Consider the following 17,653-nt stretch of genomic DNA (forward strand, 5'->3'; position numbering starts at 1 on the left):
AGCATTTGAAAACGCGTCAGACGGGCAGGGAATTTGGGGGGAAGGTGCTGGGGGGCTTCGTCGGCAGCGACAGCTGGGTCCTCCAGGTGTCAGTGGCTTGAAGTAGGCGCTTGGTGGCGATGGAGAGTTATGTGGTGTTGGAAAGGCCCGCAAGGGTGGTGGGGGAAATGCTCGATCGTTGACACCGCCACTACTCTCGTAAGTCTGTAGCGCTGGAATGTGTCAAGTCCGATCCTAGGAATTGGAATTCGTAGCAGCTCCCTTCCTTATCCCGCGACTGCTCCAAAATGTCTTGCCTGCGTGCTTGCTTTCTTTCGTTTAATATTGTGACAAGCAGAAACCGCTGGTCAACACAGAGAACGTTTTTTAAGCACTAAGCGACACTTGTCGAGGTGATGGACATCGTCCAGCGTGACATATTTTGAAAGCCAGACTAGTTTTCGTTCTGTTTCTTGACCTCTGACACGTTTTAGTTCTACATTTTATACTAATTTTAGCTTGTGATTATGGTGAGCGGCGGTAGAGACACCAAAGTGTGATCGGCGTTTAGCGTTGTCACTGCTATCAAAACGAACTGATGAGTCATGGTCATCGTATGCGAGGAATGTTTAAACTGCTTGGATCATTGACGGAATCAGTCACGTTCAACAAGGAAGAAAAGGTTTATCGATGTGTCATCCTTAGAAACGCGGCGGTGTAGGTAAGGAACACAGCAGGCGTTGCGTGTCCACGATTTGAGCTCGGCAGTTCATTTGAGTTCGTTAAATAGTGCTATGAGAATTTAATCCTGGGCTCGGAATAGAAATGCTTAATTTAGACATTGGAGTTAGGGGTTTTAACGGAGATATGAAACTTGTAAATTTATATGTTTGTGGAATGTGCATGGTATGAGAGAATGCAAGTGATAATAAGGTGGATCAACCCCCGATTTCACAGACAAGTGTAGTCTTTTGGCTAAAAAAAAAAAAAAATAATTCCACCATCCCTCCGCAGCCCCATCTTCCATTACTGGTGCAAGGATCGCTCAACCTGACCCGACCCGACCGACCTCTCAAACAGGTAAAGATGTCAACAGTGTGGCTACGCGAAGGGTGCTCGCTGTCGTTTACCTTGTTGCCGCTCGGTGTGTGTGTGACCAGCGTGCCAAGGCCGTCTGTTCCGCGTGTCTGTAGCAGCGTGCAGCAGACCTTGTGTTTAGGGCCCGCCATCTGAATGCGTGGAATTCAGAACCTGGCTTTGTGGTGGCGAGGAGCACCGGCAGAGTGAGCTGCACACGTTGTTGCGAACTTGGTGATAACTTCGTAGCTCGAGATCACCTTGACACAGTATCTCATCTGCGGGGGCTTAGCATCTTTTTCCCCTCGTCCCCCCAACACACACACCTCAGATGATGGTGTAGGCCTTGTCTCACTTGGAGAGGATTTGTCGAGACGAAGCCTCACAGGTTAGTGTAGTTTGATATGGAAGAGCATAAGCAAAGGTCAGGCTCTCAATTTATCGCGGTGGGTGGATGGAAGGGGTACGTGTTTCGTGGTCTGACAAAACGGAGATCGTAAAAAGTACCGGGGTTGGTTTCTGCCGATAACCCTTCTAGTTGTGATTTTAGTAACTTGTTCTATCACTTCATTTGAGTCCAGCACTGTGTCAGTGAAACGCGCGTTTTGAAAAGGATAATAATAATAATGGCTTTGATGTCATCCTCCACACAGTGCGTTTATCATCAATATCATCATTTTTGTCCCTAATCACCTATTTTTTGTCCTCTCCCCCACCCTACTTATATCGCTCACTTGGTTACTCTCTCTAATCGGTATCGACGTTGTTTGTTCTGCCTACAAGTCTGAGTAGTACTGTTTTACCTGAAGCCACTGGTAGCATCTTAAGACTGAGAAAATAAGCATTACAAAATAAACATGCTCCAGGGTAATGTACATCAAGCAGCCACAGCCCGTGGCCAAGCCGCAATAAAAGCGAATACTCACACATACACTCATTACCATACTCTGTTTGTTTATAATGTTTACACTTTCCTGTAATATGCAATAGCGAAGCGGCAAAAGGAAGAAGTTTACAGCTAAAAACTCTGAGAGCAAATGCGTGTTCAACGTTAATGTAACAAGTTGCTGTAGATAGGCCGCTGGCTTATTGATGGATTTCAAGGGCGTTTGTTATCTCTTCTTGTGAATGTAAACTGTTGCTGTTTCCTCGTGCCGCGTGGTTGTATGGGCAAGGGGGCATGGAGGGCTTGACGATAGGGGACCATGGTGGTGTCGACAGGTGAGACTTTTCGCCTTCCTCAGTCTGCGAGGGGACGGCCATCCAGCCGCTTACAAAGCCATCCGCTGCCTTCCTGACCATTCTGTCAAAGGCGCGGACCTCCGTCTGAACGGCGATGACAGACCTGACAACCTCAAGAGCAAGGGTCAGGTGCACATGAACATCGACAACTTAGCCACAGACTCGTCTGCCACGAGAGTAACTGCAGCTGGCGTAGGGGGAATTCCCGAAAAAGTGTAAGCTTGCGTGTGCATTGATCACCTAAAAGAAGCATGAAAAATAGAAAAAAAGACTAAAACTGCAGAAAGTTAGTTCGTTCCCTGTGACAAAATGGGGCTTATTATGGAAATGTTAGAGAAAACAATTCATTCGGAAAGAAAATGACTCACGAGGTGAGCTCATAAATGTAACGTTACATAGTAGTAGGTACAAGTTACAAGACTCGCCCTTTATCGCACTTAAAGACTCGGCCGGCCTTTACCAGTCTGTAAGTGGCTTCAAGACACGACAAGACCTCGGCCCCTGCAGGTCGCCTCAGAGCAGGCTGGGTCCCACTTTGTCAATAACGAACTAATCTTCTTCACGCTCTCAGGACAGACCAAGACGGGATGGATGCGAGATTGCATACATCCCACCACCCGAGGGAGTAGTGGTCTTTGCCCTGTCTGAAGCCTGGGTAACAGGAAAAGTATCACATAACGATAACGATATCTCTGTTCCCGGTTAATCACATGACGATATCTCTATTCCCGGTTAATCACATGACGATATCTCGATTACCGGTTAATCACATGACGATACCTCGATTCCTGGTTAGACGCTAGAACTTTGACATCCAACGCACAAACACGAAGCTGGTTTAGTGACCTACATCAGCACCTCACTCAATACTAAGCGCTTGCACCACCTCAAAAACTACAACGTGGAGTCAGTCTGACTAGAAGTAAAACGGAAAAATACGGCTCCACTTCTTGTGGGATTTATTTATAGAAACCCTAACGAAAGAGTCTTGGAGTCCTTCCTCTAAAATTGGAATTCCAGACTGAAATTCAATAAATGCATCTTTATTTACAAAATACTAACGGGTGAACTGTCCCCCAGACTCTCCCTGTTATTTTCATCCAATTTCTCTCGAACGTCTCCAAAACTAAATATTCCAATCCCTAGAACAGACCTTTTGAAAATGTAGTCTGAAATACTCGGCGCGTGCTTTGGAACAGCCTCGCTCTTCGTCTTAAGCAATTAAACTCCATGAACTGCTTTCGACGCCATTTACAAAAACACTCATGGAACAGATGAGGCCTCACAGATACCCACCAACGCCAACCTTTTGTATATTAATCACCTTCCAATTTCCTTTGATATCTCACCTCATGTTTACTACTAACTATTCTTTCAGAACTTAATTACGTAGCTTATTATTTCTATTTAAAGGGCGAGGGCTAAATGAAAAAGAATTTTTTTTTTTTTTTGCTTACTTGACCTCACATAAAGAATTGTCATTGGTGCACGAGTCGCCGGGGAGATAAATTGACCGACATAGCGGGAATTCCCGATAAAGGCTATCGCTGCACAATCATATGTACTGTAGATCAGAGGGTGAGGCGTGAATTTGTCCACTTTATTTGTTAGGTCTACAAAACTTTTAATGTTTGCGTCCGCTGAAGGCAAACCTAGATAGGAGAAGGTTCTCCTAGATAGGAGAAGGTCATCGTGGGGACACTCCGATAAAATACTGGCTGGTAAAACGATTTGGGTAAGCCCACCCCGAGTCCGTAAATGCGGGGTTTGAATCACTATACCAGCTTTAGCCTGTTCAGATAGAATAACAGCCTGGGTACGCATGCTTCATGAATACGAGTCTGTTGGCATTTGTCCCGAAGATGCCAGAATTCCAACTGTCCAACATAACAGCGATGAAGGAGTGTGAGGAGACAAAGAGCAGAAGTCGTACCCATGCTTGTGTGTAGCAGCTGGTCTTTTCAATGCACGTTAGTTACATTTAGTAACACGAGGACTTTCCTTCTCCCCTCTCATCTCTTCAGTCGCCTCAAGCGTGGGCGGAGGTTGAGAGAAGCAGGCCGTTTTATCATCGCCACCCGTACTTGACGCCGGACAAAGGGCCGTGATCCTCCCTTCCAACACCCTCCATTCCCTTCACCGCAGCTTGCCTCAGGGGTAACGGAACACCCAACTGGCGGATCTTCTCTCTCAAGCGTGTTTGCTTTACTCAGCTCGTGTCTTTGTTTCTTCTCCCTCGTCTCTGACCTTAGTATAAACGCATTTTTAAAAAAAATAGAATCCGTATCGATATTAATTCATTTCTCGATCCGCGTTTTACATTGAAGATGCTGTGGATTGACACAAATATGTATTTGCTAATTTATTGGAAAATTTAGCCGACAGGTGTTATGGTCACATGACCATTTTGGTTTTGCAGGTGGCTGGAGTCTTGTGTCAGTTTTGTGCGTTCCCTATAGACATCAGCAGCTGGGTGGTAGTGGTGGCAGACACTAGTATGCCAAGCTGAAAGCAGCAAGTGCGAGCTGAGTAGGATTAAAATTACTTCAAATATCCGACCTTTGGCTTATTCGCTTGCAAACCACCTGAGAGACTAGTACTGTCACCGCAGTGTAACTGAAACTGTAACTGCGTTTCACACCTTCCATCCAGTAATCGCATGACTGATTTTATTATTATTCTTCTGATGATATTTATTTGAAGCATGACCATTAGTGCTTACACTGACAATATCACATTATTCTTGCGGAAGGGTGGGAGGAGTCTGCTTTGTTAGCTTCAACTCTTGCTGTTGCAGGTGTTGTTATGTGACGTAAGCTTTGTAACGTAATCCACGTGAGCTAAAAATAGAATCCAACGTGGCGATCGTGTTTGTGCTGTGTTGTGATCACTCAGGTGTGTTGTCATAAATCCCTCGGCTTTCTTACGGAGGTCGCATGCTTGCAGACGGGCAGACAACGCTGAGTGTAGTGTAGTCGGTGGTCTTACAAACTTGCTAATGGCGGTGTGTGGATTACCGTGGGCCCAGGTAGTAAAGTTCTGTTTTAATTAAGCATTGTAAGATTGAGGTATACCGGCGTAAAATCATGTCTTTGATGAGAGCGTGCACTTGTGTTGGGGAAGGGAAGGGAGCGTTTTTACATTTCAAAAAGTCTTGTGGTTATCGTTGGTTTGAACGTTGCCGATCCGCGCGCGCGTGTGTGTGTGTGCAGTATTTTGGCAATCCATTGCGTTTTGCGGAGAGCTAACGAGGGCTTGGCTAGACGTGTGATGGCAGGGCCCCCCCGGTGATTAATTATTCAATGTATTTGAACGCGAGACATTTATTAGCAGTTTTTCACTGGAGAAAACCTCTCTGTATTTTAATTCGGCTCATGATTTAACCTCATCCTGTAGAGAAGCTTGAGGTTGTAAACTTTACACTGACGGTGATTAGCGTGTTCGTCTCGCAGCTCACTTGTTTGCACCTATCGTGAAAAGCTTGATTCCGTTGATAATCGACGGCGTAGTCTTCAGCAGCTGGCAGCAGCAGCGTGTATGGTGTATAGGCTTGGAAAAGATAGCTGGCACCAGAAGCTAAAGGCCGGTTCGAAACCCCTATAGCGCATTGTAGTTAGACAGTTTACTCAGGCGTTGAAATAGGTACCTAACCCCCTGTATTGGTGGGGAGGAAAAGACGACGAGGGAGAGGAGGTTTGCACTACCTTTCTCCTCAGGAATAAAAGGAGAAGAAAGCTTTGACTTGCTTTTTCATCTTAAATACTACATTTACCCTTTGTTTTACTCTATAAGATGATTCCGATCTTCTTTCTTGCGATGTCGCGCTGTGGACACAAACGTACACATGATTTATCAGGGTTGTCGGGGATCAGCTGGCTGCAAGGTCAGGGAGAGGGTTCCCAATTTAGAAAACGACGCTTACGCTGATCGTTGGGGGACTACGTCAGTTCTATAATTTGCTTCCCTTTGTTCATCGTTTGACAAATACCTTCGAGTGGAGATACCCCTTGGCTTTTCGGCTTTGGTTTTAAGTACCCTTCCCCCTCTTCCTTCCCCCCCCCCCCGAAAAAGAAAACGTTTGAGCAAGTGTGCTGACCTGGATATGTTGACTTAACGCGACAGAAATCCCAGTGGAACTTCGTTAGTGCTGAGAGCGTGGGGGTGGGGAGGATAAAGACACATGAAGGCTCATTGCTAAAGAGAGATTTTTCTCTGGGGAGTTTTTTTATCCTTTACAGTTTTGGGTCATGTTTGTGTTACAACAACGACAACAACAAAGTAAGGAACGCACAGGGCGCGGTTAACCACAGGACAGCTTGTGGTCTGTGTGTGTTACTTCTTTTGTTTATTTGCGGTCACGTGGTGAGCGCTCTTGGAATATTGGTTGCTCGAGAACAAAAAGGTCGTGGGCGTGCTGCACACACCTGTTCACCACGCCTGTCGCCGTGACCACGGGAGGTCACACTGCGGAATTGCGTGAAGGAGCTGTTCGCCCCATGGTGCACTAAGTGCATGCGGAATAGCGCCAAGCAAAGAAACCAAGGGGAAGGTGCCGTACAATCACGTGTTTCAGACAACTGGGCTGACCCGGGCTGTCCACGCCTCTGACGGGCAAGTGCTACACGAGAGTAATCTGTGTTTGTGCTAGGATCTCTGCACGCAGCCAATCACTGGACTGATAGGTACTGCTGTTTATTTGGGGAAGGGGAAAGAATTTAAACTCCTTGTCCTAATGGGAAAGTATAGTGGGAGGAGGGGGAAGCTAGTTGGTGAATGAATGCCTTCGTGATGAGCAGACTCAGCTAGGGAAACAGGAGGGGCTGGCTGCATGAGCCTGACTCGTGTCTTCTCGTGATGACAGGTGCCACAGCAGGCAGAGGAAAGTCACGTGACGACCATTGGCAGCATTTCTTGCTCGCGGTGGGGGAGGATGATTGGGAGGAAAGGCATGGAAGCTTGAACTTTCTGTATCGCAACATTTGTGAAGGAAGGAGGGAGGGTAGTGGGGAGGGGAATCTTGCGAGACTTGTCTTGGATGCCAGACCTCGCTGACGTGCTTGGCCCTGGCTTTCTCTGTCTTCACCACTTCCCGTGGGTGGGGCACGCACCTGTGTGTGCATGTGTTGACAGCTGCCCAGTACAGCGAAACGCCGACAGCGGCCCTAGTCACGTTCGGTGGTGGCTCGTGTTAATTGGCGCGCTAGACAAGTCCCAGGGTTTTTGTCGCCTTGCCCTTCGGCGGAAGGGTTCTGTTACGGTTGACCGTCCGACAACTAATTTTTCCAGATGCTGGCAAATTCACGCATCCTAGGCTTCGCTTGTGTGATGTGGCTTTCTGCCAGCCCATGCACTGGGCCTGTGAGATTGCTGAGGTTAGTTACTGCCTTCAGATTGGTCTACACGTGCACAGAAGAGAGGCGCTCCAGGTCAGAACTTTAACGTGAGTACTTAGAGACTGGGAACACATGTAGCATGATGATCGTTCATTAAGACCACTCTTAATGGAACAAAAATGGCCGAATGTTTGACTACGCTAGACAAAGGTTTTATGTTGCCAGACGTGGTAAAACGTTTGTTCATGATCATCGTCCGCTTAGCGACCCTTTTTTCGCATTGACTTATGGAATTCATGCGCACACCGTTTTTAATTGGCCCCGTGGCAACACAATACTTCAACTAACTTAACTGGTGATTAGCTTTAGTCCCAAGCTGCTATAGCGTAGTGGGTAAAGCAAGTTATCTCACTGCCTACATTGCCGACTTGGGTTTTTCTTCTTCTTTTCTTCTTGTTTTGTTTTAGAGGGAGCTTATTCTTTTGTGTGTTTGAAGCTATCAGCTCGTCATCTACGATTATGATAGCTTTTGTGTTTGGGTAAGGATGAGAGCTTTGGTGCTGGCTTTTATTTCGGGCGGACTGACAGCAGACACTAATACCGAGGTTTAGGTTTGTTCAGCTTTTCACGCATTAGTAGAATCACGTCCGGTGAAGAACGGCCTTTAGACGGCTGCTACCCGTTAACGAGTCCTCAACTGGCCGTTGCTCCAGATGCTTTTAGTTGTGTGTCACTCGGGCAGAAAGCGCACACAGCTGTTGTGTAAGAGAACAACCGATTTTGTGTGTGATCTATGGAGTATTGAAACATCGGATAGAAACGTTTGTGGACCACGCGAGAGATATCCAAGTCACGTAAAGAAATGTCTAAAGAAAAGCTGTGGAGTCTGCACATTGTCCTTATCATTTTGTAGTGGTTTCGACAACACAAATATCAGTAACAGTTTAACAAGCATATAACTAATAATTAAAGCAGCAGCTTTGACATTAGTAACCAAGATCACGATAATGTGAACAAATAAAAATATTGATGTGTATTGTTTCTGTGGCTGGTCGATAATTGTATTGGGAGGGGGTAGGGGTCTGAAAACTATTGTAACGGAAACTGAAACCTCTTGAATACTGCTACTTGTTATTATGTACTTGAGAGTTCCTTGCACGTGTGTGTGTGTGAGAGGGAGAGAGGCCAAGTAATGAAGTGACACTGGATGCGACAGGCGTCACTGCTGTAGCAGATAAAAACGAAGAAGTTGATGAAGGGATAAACTTCAGGAAGGTTAGTGGAAGGGCTAATTATCTTGCTTTTGGCTTGCCTTGCTCGTTGGCGTGGGTTCAGATCTCGTCTCGGGCACTCTGTTCTTTTTGTGTGGCACATGCTTACAGAGCCTACTGCTTGATATAACCTTAGTTGCTGGCTCGGGACAAAACATCTTCCCCGCCCTCTTCCCTTGCTTGTGTTTGTGGCGGTAAGAACGATGGCTGGTAAGACCTGCAAACTAGCGGGGCACGAACCTACTGTTATGCCCTTGCTTCCGTCGTTGGAATCATCTTGCTTACTTGGGCATCCAGCACCGACAGCCGAGTTTTTACAGTTAACCACAACTGCGTGTGTCCGCGTGTGCGTGTCTGCATCTCTCTCACACAGACACACTCATGTTGGCTCTGCGGGATGTGAGTGTCAAGGCGTGACATTCTCAATAACCCGCCCTTTCTCCGCGGCCTCCCAGTCTTCCAGGGCATTCCCGCACTCGTGCCAAGCAAACAATGACTGGCACTCGCTGCGGTATGATGAATGTGCTGGAAGTAGGAAATGAAAACGTTCGGGGGATGAACAACAAGGTGGGGCGGTCCGCCATCGCTGTCGGTGATCCGTGGAGTGGGAGGAGTGCTGTCTTGCCTTGTCCACGTGATACTTCCAGCGCGGTCCTTCTGGCTATGGTATAACTCGCCGCCTCGGCCGCCATCTGCCCCGTGCCTAATGCAAATTATCTGAGATTTTCATCGGTTCATTTCTTCATCATTTCTCGGTAATGATGATGAAGTGGTTTGGCCGCGCAGCTTCCTTAATTGTAAACCTGTCATTGTGGCTGTGTAACTATAATCTAAAGCTTGTTTAATGCCTGTCTTTCATTACTTTCCAACATCAGCGTGTCCTCCTTTTCATCCAGTCTTCAGTAGTGGCTGGTATCGTGCCAAAGACCACCTTCTGGGGCCGTAGTTATGAACCAGGGATACATCAGTACCTCACCCTCAGGGTTTGCTTTACCTCCGCACGATACCTACAACCCTGACAATCCCTCCGTGGCCATAGGTGTGGACCACATGGAAGGGGTACACTTGCTTTCAGGTGCAGGACCCCGCAGCACTTGCGGTCCGTATAGTCAAACATGATGCAAAATTACCGGCTAGGTGAGATTTTCATTCTCTTCCAACAAACAATGGGAAACGGTACAGCCCTGTGACGAAAACACCATGTGCGCAGTGTGAGCATCCATACATGCAGAGTGTCTTTAGGCTTAATCCACCAGCAGTATCAGCTTCAATAACCGAAAGACTTAAGAAGGATTTATTTAGCGAGTGCTAGGCAGGGTGTTTAAAACACAGCAATGCTGGCTGTTATTTTAGGTCAGTCACAAACTACTGCCGCAAGGCCCCCATGCGACATGTTTATGGTATTAAAATGAACGCATTGTAAAGTCGGGGCAAAGCTTAATGCCATGTGAGGTGTTGATGGCGGTTTTATTTTCGATGACGCAGATTCGCTTCCCTCCGGGATGTTGAGAAATCATGCTCTTTACTTAAAAAAAAAAAAACTAGTTTGTTGCATGGGACACACGTGTGCGTCGGTGTTGAATTGTTTTTAGCCCACTAGCCCGCTATAATAAGAAAGATTTCGTAGAATGCTGGAACCGGCGTGTGCGAGGGCAAGCCGGTGCAGTCGAAAAGGAAACAGACGGCGACTGCAGGACGTGAAAACTCGTCAGACTCAACCCCCAACCCCGGAACACAAACCCAGCGACTGTCCGCATCAGTGGCATGCGTTCGCGCGAGGTTCGGGTTTTCTCGCGGACAGTAGGCATTGCTGAGACGGGAGTGTGCACGTGCGGGGGAGGGACTGTTGGTATCACGACGAGAAAAAGAAAGCTGGTGCCGACCCTTTCTGTTCTCCCCTCGATGGAACCATGGCAGCCAAGCTCGCATTCCTACGCCATCTTTTCCTCAATTTCCTGCTTATCTGTTTATATCCAGTGGGAAGCAGATCAGAAGGGGAAAGTATAATCGTGCAGTTAGGTGTGGGCACTCTCGGCTGTGGCCAAGAAGCCAGCAGGAACAGAAAAGAACTTGTTTGCAACAGAGCGGCTTTGTGTCTGGTGTCTGGGAGATGAGGGCAGCGTTTACGATAAAGCGGGTATCGACTGCGGGGGCCCGCAGCCGCCAGGGCAGTGCACGTCTGCGAGTGGTCGCTGCTGGCGCGCGAGACGAGACGGCCGTTGTGGCGGTGAGGGGTGGCTCAGACGTTGCCTCCGTGACGCTCGCACAGACAACAGCGGCACTGATGTGGGATGGGCGACAAAGCATTCGTTGAACGTGATTCACCCCTGGACAAAACGCCCCTGGCTGGCCCATGCCGACTTCAAGTGTGACGAGAAGAACGCGGCTACTTATCCTCTGCCCTTGGTTCTTTCACCAACGCGCCTCTCTCTCTTTTTTTTTAATTAAAAAGAAGTAAATTTGCTTAATATAGTGATAGCTTATTTGCACGTGCTGTAGCTTCAAACAGCGATTAGGGGAAATAGAAGACGGGCGGCCAGTGTTTAACATGGAAATGAGTCAGCATGCGCTTTTTTGAATGTTCGGTCTTGACAACCCAGCGAGAAGACAGCGGTTGTATTGAACTCAGAAATAGAACGTGGCTGCTCTTTCAAACCTTCACCCTCCAGTCGTCGTCTCTTTGCCCTCACTTCATCTTTCTTTTCTCGTTTTTGCACTTTCTTTTACACACACACACAGACTGGTCATTGTCTGTCGTGATGCGAACATGTACAATATCGGCTTCTCTAAAGCTGTTGGGATCGCGGAGACTGGCTTCGTGGTAATCTCACACCTTGAGCCCGGTGTTGCGGCTTGCCATCAGAGCTGAGCCTGGGACACAACATGATATTGTTGTTCTCGGATTCTTATTTCCTTTCTTTTTTTCCGTCATTATCACCACGTAAGTGTTTAATTTGGTGTGTGTGTTTTTTGTTGTTTTGTTTTTTTTTGGTTTTTTTTGTCGTTTCTCGGCAACAAGGGAAGGGGGTGACGGTAAGTAGGTCGGATTCACGCTTGGTTGAGGCAGAAGCATGGAGGCCTGTCAAGTGTGAGTGCGCGTGCGCGAATGCCGTTTGAAGAGCTTCATCAACTGACAGCGGGGAAAGTAAACAGGGAAGTCGATCAGTAGGACTGATTGGAAGTTTTGCACGAGCAGGATGCAATGGACTAATGACAAATCTTTTATTTTCTGGAGTAATAGAATAAGCAAACGTTATGATTTTTTTACATCTAGCCCTCGGATTAAGTAGCAGAAATTAAAAACAATACCTTAATTCAAAACAAGGCAATGAAAACATTAAGAAATTATGATGGAGGAGAAGGTAGTCACGGATCAGGGCGTGCTGTTTATGAACAGGAGTTGTGTGTGATAAGAGTTTACAACAGTCCCGAGGGAGGACAGTGGGGGTGTTGGGTGTTTTGGGGGGCGGGGACAGAGGTTGAAAGTGCAGAAACAGTATGCACACCATTTTTTCTCCCCTCCATCACAGAGTTGCTGACAGCAGGAGACAGACCACCTGCGTCGTCTATGTGCTCGTGCGTGTTTCGGGTGGGTGGCGGCGCCGAGAGTTCCCACATCCTCGGCTCTTCGACCACCCGTCTTTAGCGCTCTGCCGCTCAGCAAAGGTCATGCAACGAAGGTTCACATGACTCGGTACTGAAGGATGGACAAAAGGCTCTGCGAATGTCCCCCTAGATGAGAACAGCTCAAACGTTTGGGACTTCCTTGTGCTACTTTGATTCCTGTTGTGTTTTCTGTCCATCTCTGTCTCTCTGAGGGATAGTTCGACGTTTTTTATGTAGACGTTGCTGTAGACTGGATTGCAAATATGCACAAATTACTTTTTTTTTTTTTATGGGAACAAGATGTTTTAACCTAGTGTCTTCAGAAACGGGTTCTGCGTTCTGCTTTACATTTTGTGATTGCCTCTTCGTCATTTTTTTTGGTTTTTTTTTGGGGGGGGGGGAGATTTGCTTTCATAAGATCTGTAACCAGGACAGATTTTATGAATTTAAATAATTATGGCTCGTAGCCTCGTCAGTGCTTTTGTTCGTTGTCACTGCGGGGCATTAACAACTTCCGGTGGGGGGCGAGGCGGCCCTACATTGCGCCCCGCTGAGTCCACCTGCAGTGATTAACGGTATCTCTAGGTTCTCTCGGCTTCCTGTACCTGGGGCCAGCCCCGTGATATGTGTTGCTACAGCAGGCAGGCAAGACTGACCCAGAGCACGCTCTGAACATGGTGGTGGTGATGGAGTTGAGGGCCGAGGGGGATTTTTATAGTTCTCTCCATCTACATAATTATACAGTTTTAGGATGTGGTTACAGAATGCAGTGTTTAACATTTTTTTGTTGTTACAACTCATTCTGTAATTATGGAATGTCTTTGTTGCATAGTTCACTGATTGGTGACTACATCTGGTCCAAAAGGAATTGCAAGTAATAATCATACATATCATGCTATAGAATTATATAAATAAAATAAATCAGATAGCTACTTTACAGAATGGTCTTTAATCATACACCCATTGCTCATATTTGGCTCAGTTGCCACCCTGCCAACAAACAGTGCATCTAGAGCAGCATGTGTATACAGCCTGCCAGCAAGCAGTGCAACTAGAGTAGCACATGTATACTGCCAGCAAGCATTGCGACTAAAGCAGCAAATGTAGACAGGTGCACATATAGGCATCCACACCCACATACCTACATATGTACACCCACACACATTTACAGGCATAATAGCAACAAAACATGACATAAAATAAAGACAACATTGTTATGAAAAGGTTGCATTTCTATTTTTTCTGGTATACATTTTTGTTAATCTTTTCTGGTTCCAATGGTCTTTAACTTCTCTCACCCACCCATCTCAGTCCTTCAAAGGCAGGTTGACAAGAATAGTAAAAAAAGAATTTGTCAAATAAAAGTACGCATGGGTACTAAATCATGCAGGATGATGCTTTCAAGTTCTTATTTGACAATCACATATGCTTGAATCTGCTTTTGTTGTCATAATCTATAAAGTAGTTATGTTGCCGACACAACTTGCAGAATGCTTCTACAGTTGGAATGAGTGGGTTGTTTCTGCCTTTATCAGCTGGGTGCTAGTGTTGATGGTCTAGCAGTGATATGATGCAGTTGTGGAGTTGTTCTTTTTGAAGGGAGAGTTTTGGGCTTAAATGCCACCCCACACACTTCTGGTAATCTGTCCTTTGACATTTTACTAAGATGATCACTAAGTGTTTGTGGCACAACCATGTGCCTTGCCCAACTAGCTTCTACTTTTGTGGTGCTCAAGTGTGCCTGTAAAAATGTGCTTCTGGCATCATCATGTGTCTCAGTCCTATTAGAACAAATTATAAATATGAAAATAATTTCTCCTTGAGTGAAAACATAAGCGTTGCACAGCAAAGGGCTTATGGTAAGGTCTTGGTAGAGTCTAGATGTCAGCAGCAAACAGATTAACCTTGTGGCTGTGGTTATGTTTTCCTGCTCATAAAGAAGCCATTCTGCTAGAATTCTTGCTGCTACAGAGATCTTGGTTGACGCCACTGTTAGAAACTTTTAAAAAGATTTTAATTTGCTTACATGCTCAGCACTAAAAGCAGGGAAACCTCAACCTTTTTTCTCTTTTTCTTAAGATCAGATGGCTTTTTATTTGGAATACTGAAAATTTTAAGTGACGAGTCATTCTTTTTCAGTTATACACTTGGATTTTCATAACTAAATTTGTAACTTAATGACATGTCTGTTTCAGACATGCTGTGTGATATAATCATGAAAAAGTCAAGTGACTGCAAGTAATTATGGAAACCGACAAAACAGCAGAATTTCTCCATCCATCCATCAGACTGGATTAATTTTTGTGTCGACATGAAAGAGATTGGATTAGCTAGTCACATCATCTTGGTTGCTCAGTGTTTCAGTGACAGAAAGATGACTATTGACATGGGATCATCTTGTGTGGCATTGTGCCAAAATGAAAAGGATTATTATGGTTGTGATGCTTTGTTTTCAGCGGAAGTGTGATTACAATGATATTCTGAAGTGTGTTCTCACAGATCTGTCAATCACTCAAGAAAGGAATTTGTGATTATTCCATATTGTCATTGGTGCATATGGCTTTAGATGTTTTAACCAGGCATGTTTTGCCTGTACACAGCATATTATTTATACATATTTTATGTATTAGGTTGTGAAATGAGTGCATTCCTTGACAAAACAAGCCTGCGAAGTCACCTGTCTGTCATTTTGGATAGGGTTTGTGCTTTTGCAATGTCAAAATCAGCGTTTTTGCAACCTGAGATGCATTTTTAGGACATTTTGTTCACCATTGTGTCAGCTTATTGTGTGTATGCTGTGCACAAAGGGGATTTTGACCTCAAGAGGACAGAACCATGTCCACAAACAGTCGTGTGATGGCACAGTCTCAAAATGAGCTGGACACAATCCGGCAGCGGGCGCGTCAGGCAGAAGAATACTACCAGCGTCAGAACAATCCGACCCTTCCTGATCCTGGCAACAGAGCAGGGCACACTATAAACTCCTTGTCATCCTACAGCCGATCTACAGATAAAGATTGCAGCCAAACTCAGTATGCACTTCTTAGAGGTCAGATGCAGGGTCAGAGGTCTTCCATGGAAGATATCATGCACTCAGGGCTTGAACCTGCTTCGTCCACCAACTTTTATCGTGCCAAGATGAAAGCTGGTATTATAGATTTACGCAGCTCCTATAATGAGCGTATTGGCTCTGGCACGTCACGGCTGCGCTCCAGAACTTTTCATGGACCCCACACTGGCCGCACGCGAACCCAGACGTATGCAGTAGATTCTTCTAAGAGCAAACCCACAGCTTCTGTGACAGGTAAGCAGCAGGACAGGGACAGACAAGAGCAAGCAGTGAGATCCCACCGCACCTCCCCAGCTTGTCCCACTCCTGTACAGCGATTTCAGAAAAACAGCATCCCCAGTCTACTCCATCAAGTGCGCGAAGAAACAGCCGAGGTTTGTATCGAAGCAACAGCAACCTAGAAGTGGACAGTGTAGAATTTGTGGAAGATGAGCGGCCAGTAGGCAGTCTCCATCGTGAGTATGGAAGCACCTCATCTCTGGACCTTTTAGGAACGGGAGAAAAATATGCAGAGATAATTAAAGACTTTCAAAATGGGAATACACCAAGTCAGCCTCCTCTTCAGCAGCTTTTGCGAGAAAAGCTGCTGAATGGATCAGCTGACAGAGATGAGGATGATGGCTCTGACCATGGGAAGTCAAAGGGAAAGTCAAAGCACAAGGACAGAAAAGCGCGAGCAAAGTCTATAACAAGTGACAATAGTGCTGGCATTTTGAAGAAGCTTCGAGGTGGCAGTAGCAAACATGATGCTAGTGATCCCTCAAGCAAAGCCGATGAAAAGAGCAGCGAAGAGACAGCATCGGAGGAAAAGCTGAGGCAGAAGGCCTTTGTTCATTTTGACTGTCAGAGCATTGGAGTAAGAATGAGCAGGTCTGACAGAATGCGGGCATCTCCAAACTACCTGAAAAACATCACCACAGGTGCTTCTGCAGCCTCAGTCAAGCGCAACAGCTATGCAGTCAGTGGTGATAAGGACTTCACAAACTCATCTTCCAGCGATGATGCCGGTGATGGAAAAAGCAATGATCTTGTCTTGTCATGCCCATTCTTCCGTAACGAGCTGGGGAGAGAGGATGAGCAGGCTGTTGGTGTCAATGTCCTAACTGCCCTGAAGAACCTGGCTTCCCAGCAGTCAGGACAAAGCAACACCACCAGCAACAGCAGCAGCAGTAACAGCCCATCTCCCAGTGTGTCTTTCTTCACCATGTCACTGGCTCGTCATCCAGCATGCTGTGGGGTAGCTATCTTGGACTCCTCTCCATCTCCATCAGGACAAATCCTTCCACCCCTGATAACACATCGTGGTCACGTAATAGAATATGTGGATCATGGTGCATATTACTACCGCCATTTCTTCTATGGCCATGGTAAGTACATTCAGTATATAATTGAGACAATAATGTGTATTTTACATGACACATTTTTTAAATTTAAAGAAAGTTATAAAAGGCTAACATTCTGTGGGTCAAAACTATTGTATGTATTGTTTGTATTGTGCATGTTTTGTTTGTTTTAAGATTATATTGTGCCTGTATGAAAAATTTATACCCAATTGGAAAACTGATATTATGATAAGTCTGGAAATCGGGGTTGCATGGTAGGTTTTGTTTGAGAGGAGATAATTCACACTAGTGGCAGTATCCCATTACTACCACACATTACCACTACTCCCACCAAATAAGAAGAATAAAGAAGAAAAAAGATCGAAGAACCATTCATTGGGGGGAAAAAAGGGGGTTTTGTTAAGATGGTGTTTCTTTGTAAAGCTGCCAACATGGTTACTGCAGAATTTTTGTATGCACTTGTTCTGTTGTGTTGTTAAAGGTCAACATTCAGATGGAATAAGTATACACCCATGCTTTTTCATGTTTTGGGGAAGAATAGGGTAGGTGTGTTTTAGTGGGGAAAAGTGAGAAAGACTTAAGCAAAGCACAGAAGTGTTTAAGAGTAAGTAGTTTTTCTCAAGAATTCTGTTGCCACATGTCATATGCTTGTTTGTCTAATTTGTTCACAAATACAGGTAGTCCTCGACTTACGACGTTGAGCCGTTCTTACTCGGCGTCGTAAACCGAATT

The 17,653-nt window shown here is 45.8% G+C and overlaps 1 protein-coding gene across 1 annotated transcript in view; it reads left to right on the forward strand.

The window, feature by feature from the left end:
- Positions 1–17,653, forward strand: part of LOC112570418 (signal-induced proliferation-associated 1-like protein 2) — a 47,064-nt gene that overhangs the window by 3,793 nt on the left and 25,618 nt on the right. The window contains exons 2-3 of the mRNA XM_025248833.1: positions 14,704–15,875; positions 15,953–16,945. Coding sequence (XP_025104618.1) covers positions 15,344–15,875; positions 15,953–16,945 — 1,525 coding nt within the window. The 5' untranslated portion in view covers positions 14,704–15,343. The remainder of the gene's footprint in view (positions 1–14,703; positions 15,876–15,952; positions 16,946–17,653) is intronic.

This window comes from Pomacea canaliculata, linkage group LG8 (assembly GCF_003073045.1).
Source record: "Pomacea canaliculata isolate SZHN2017 linkage group LG8, ASM307304v1, whole genome shotgun sequence".
Lineage (NCBI taxonomy): Eukaryota > Metazoa > Mollusca > Gastropoda > Architaenioglossa > Ampullariidae > Pomacea > Pomacea canaliculata.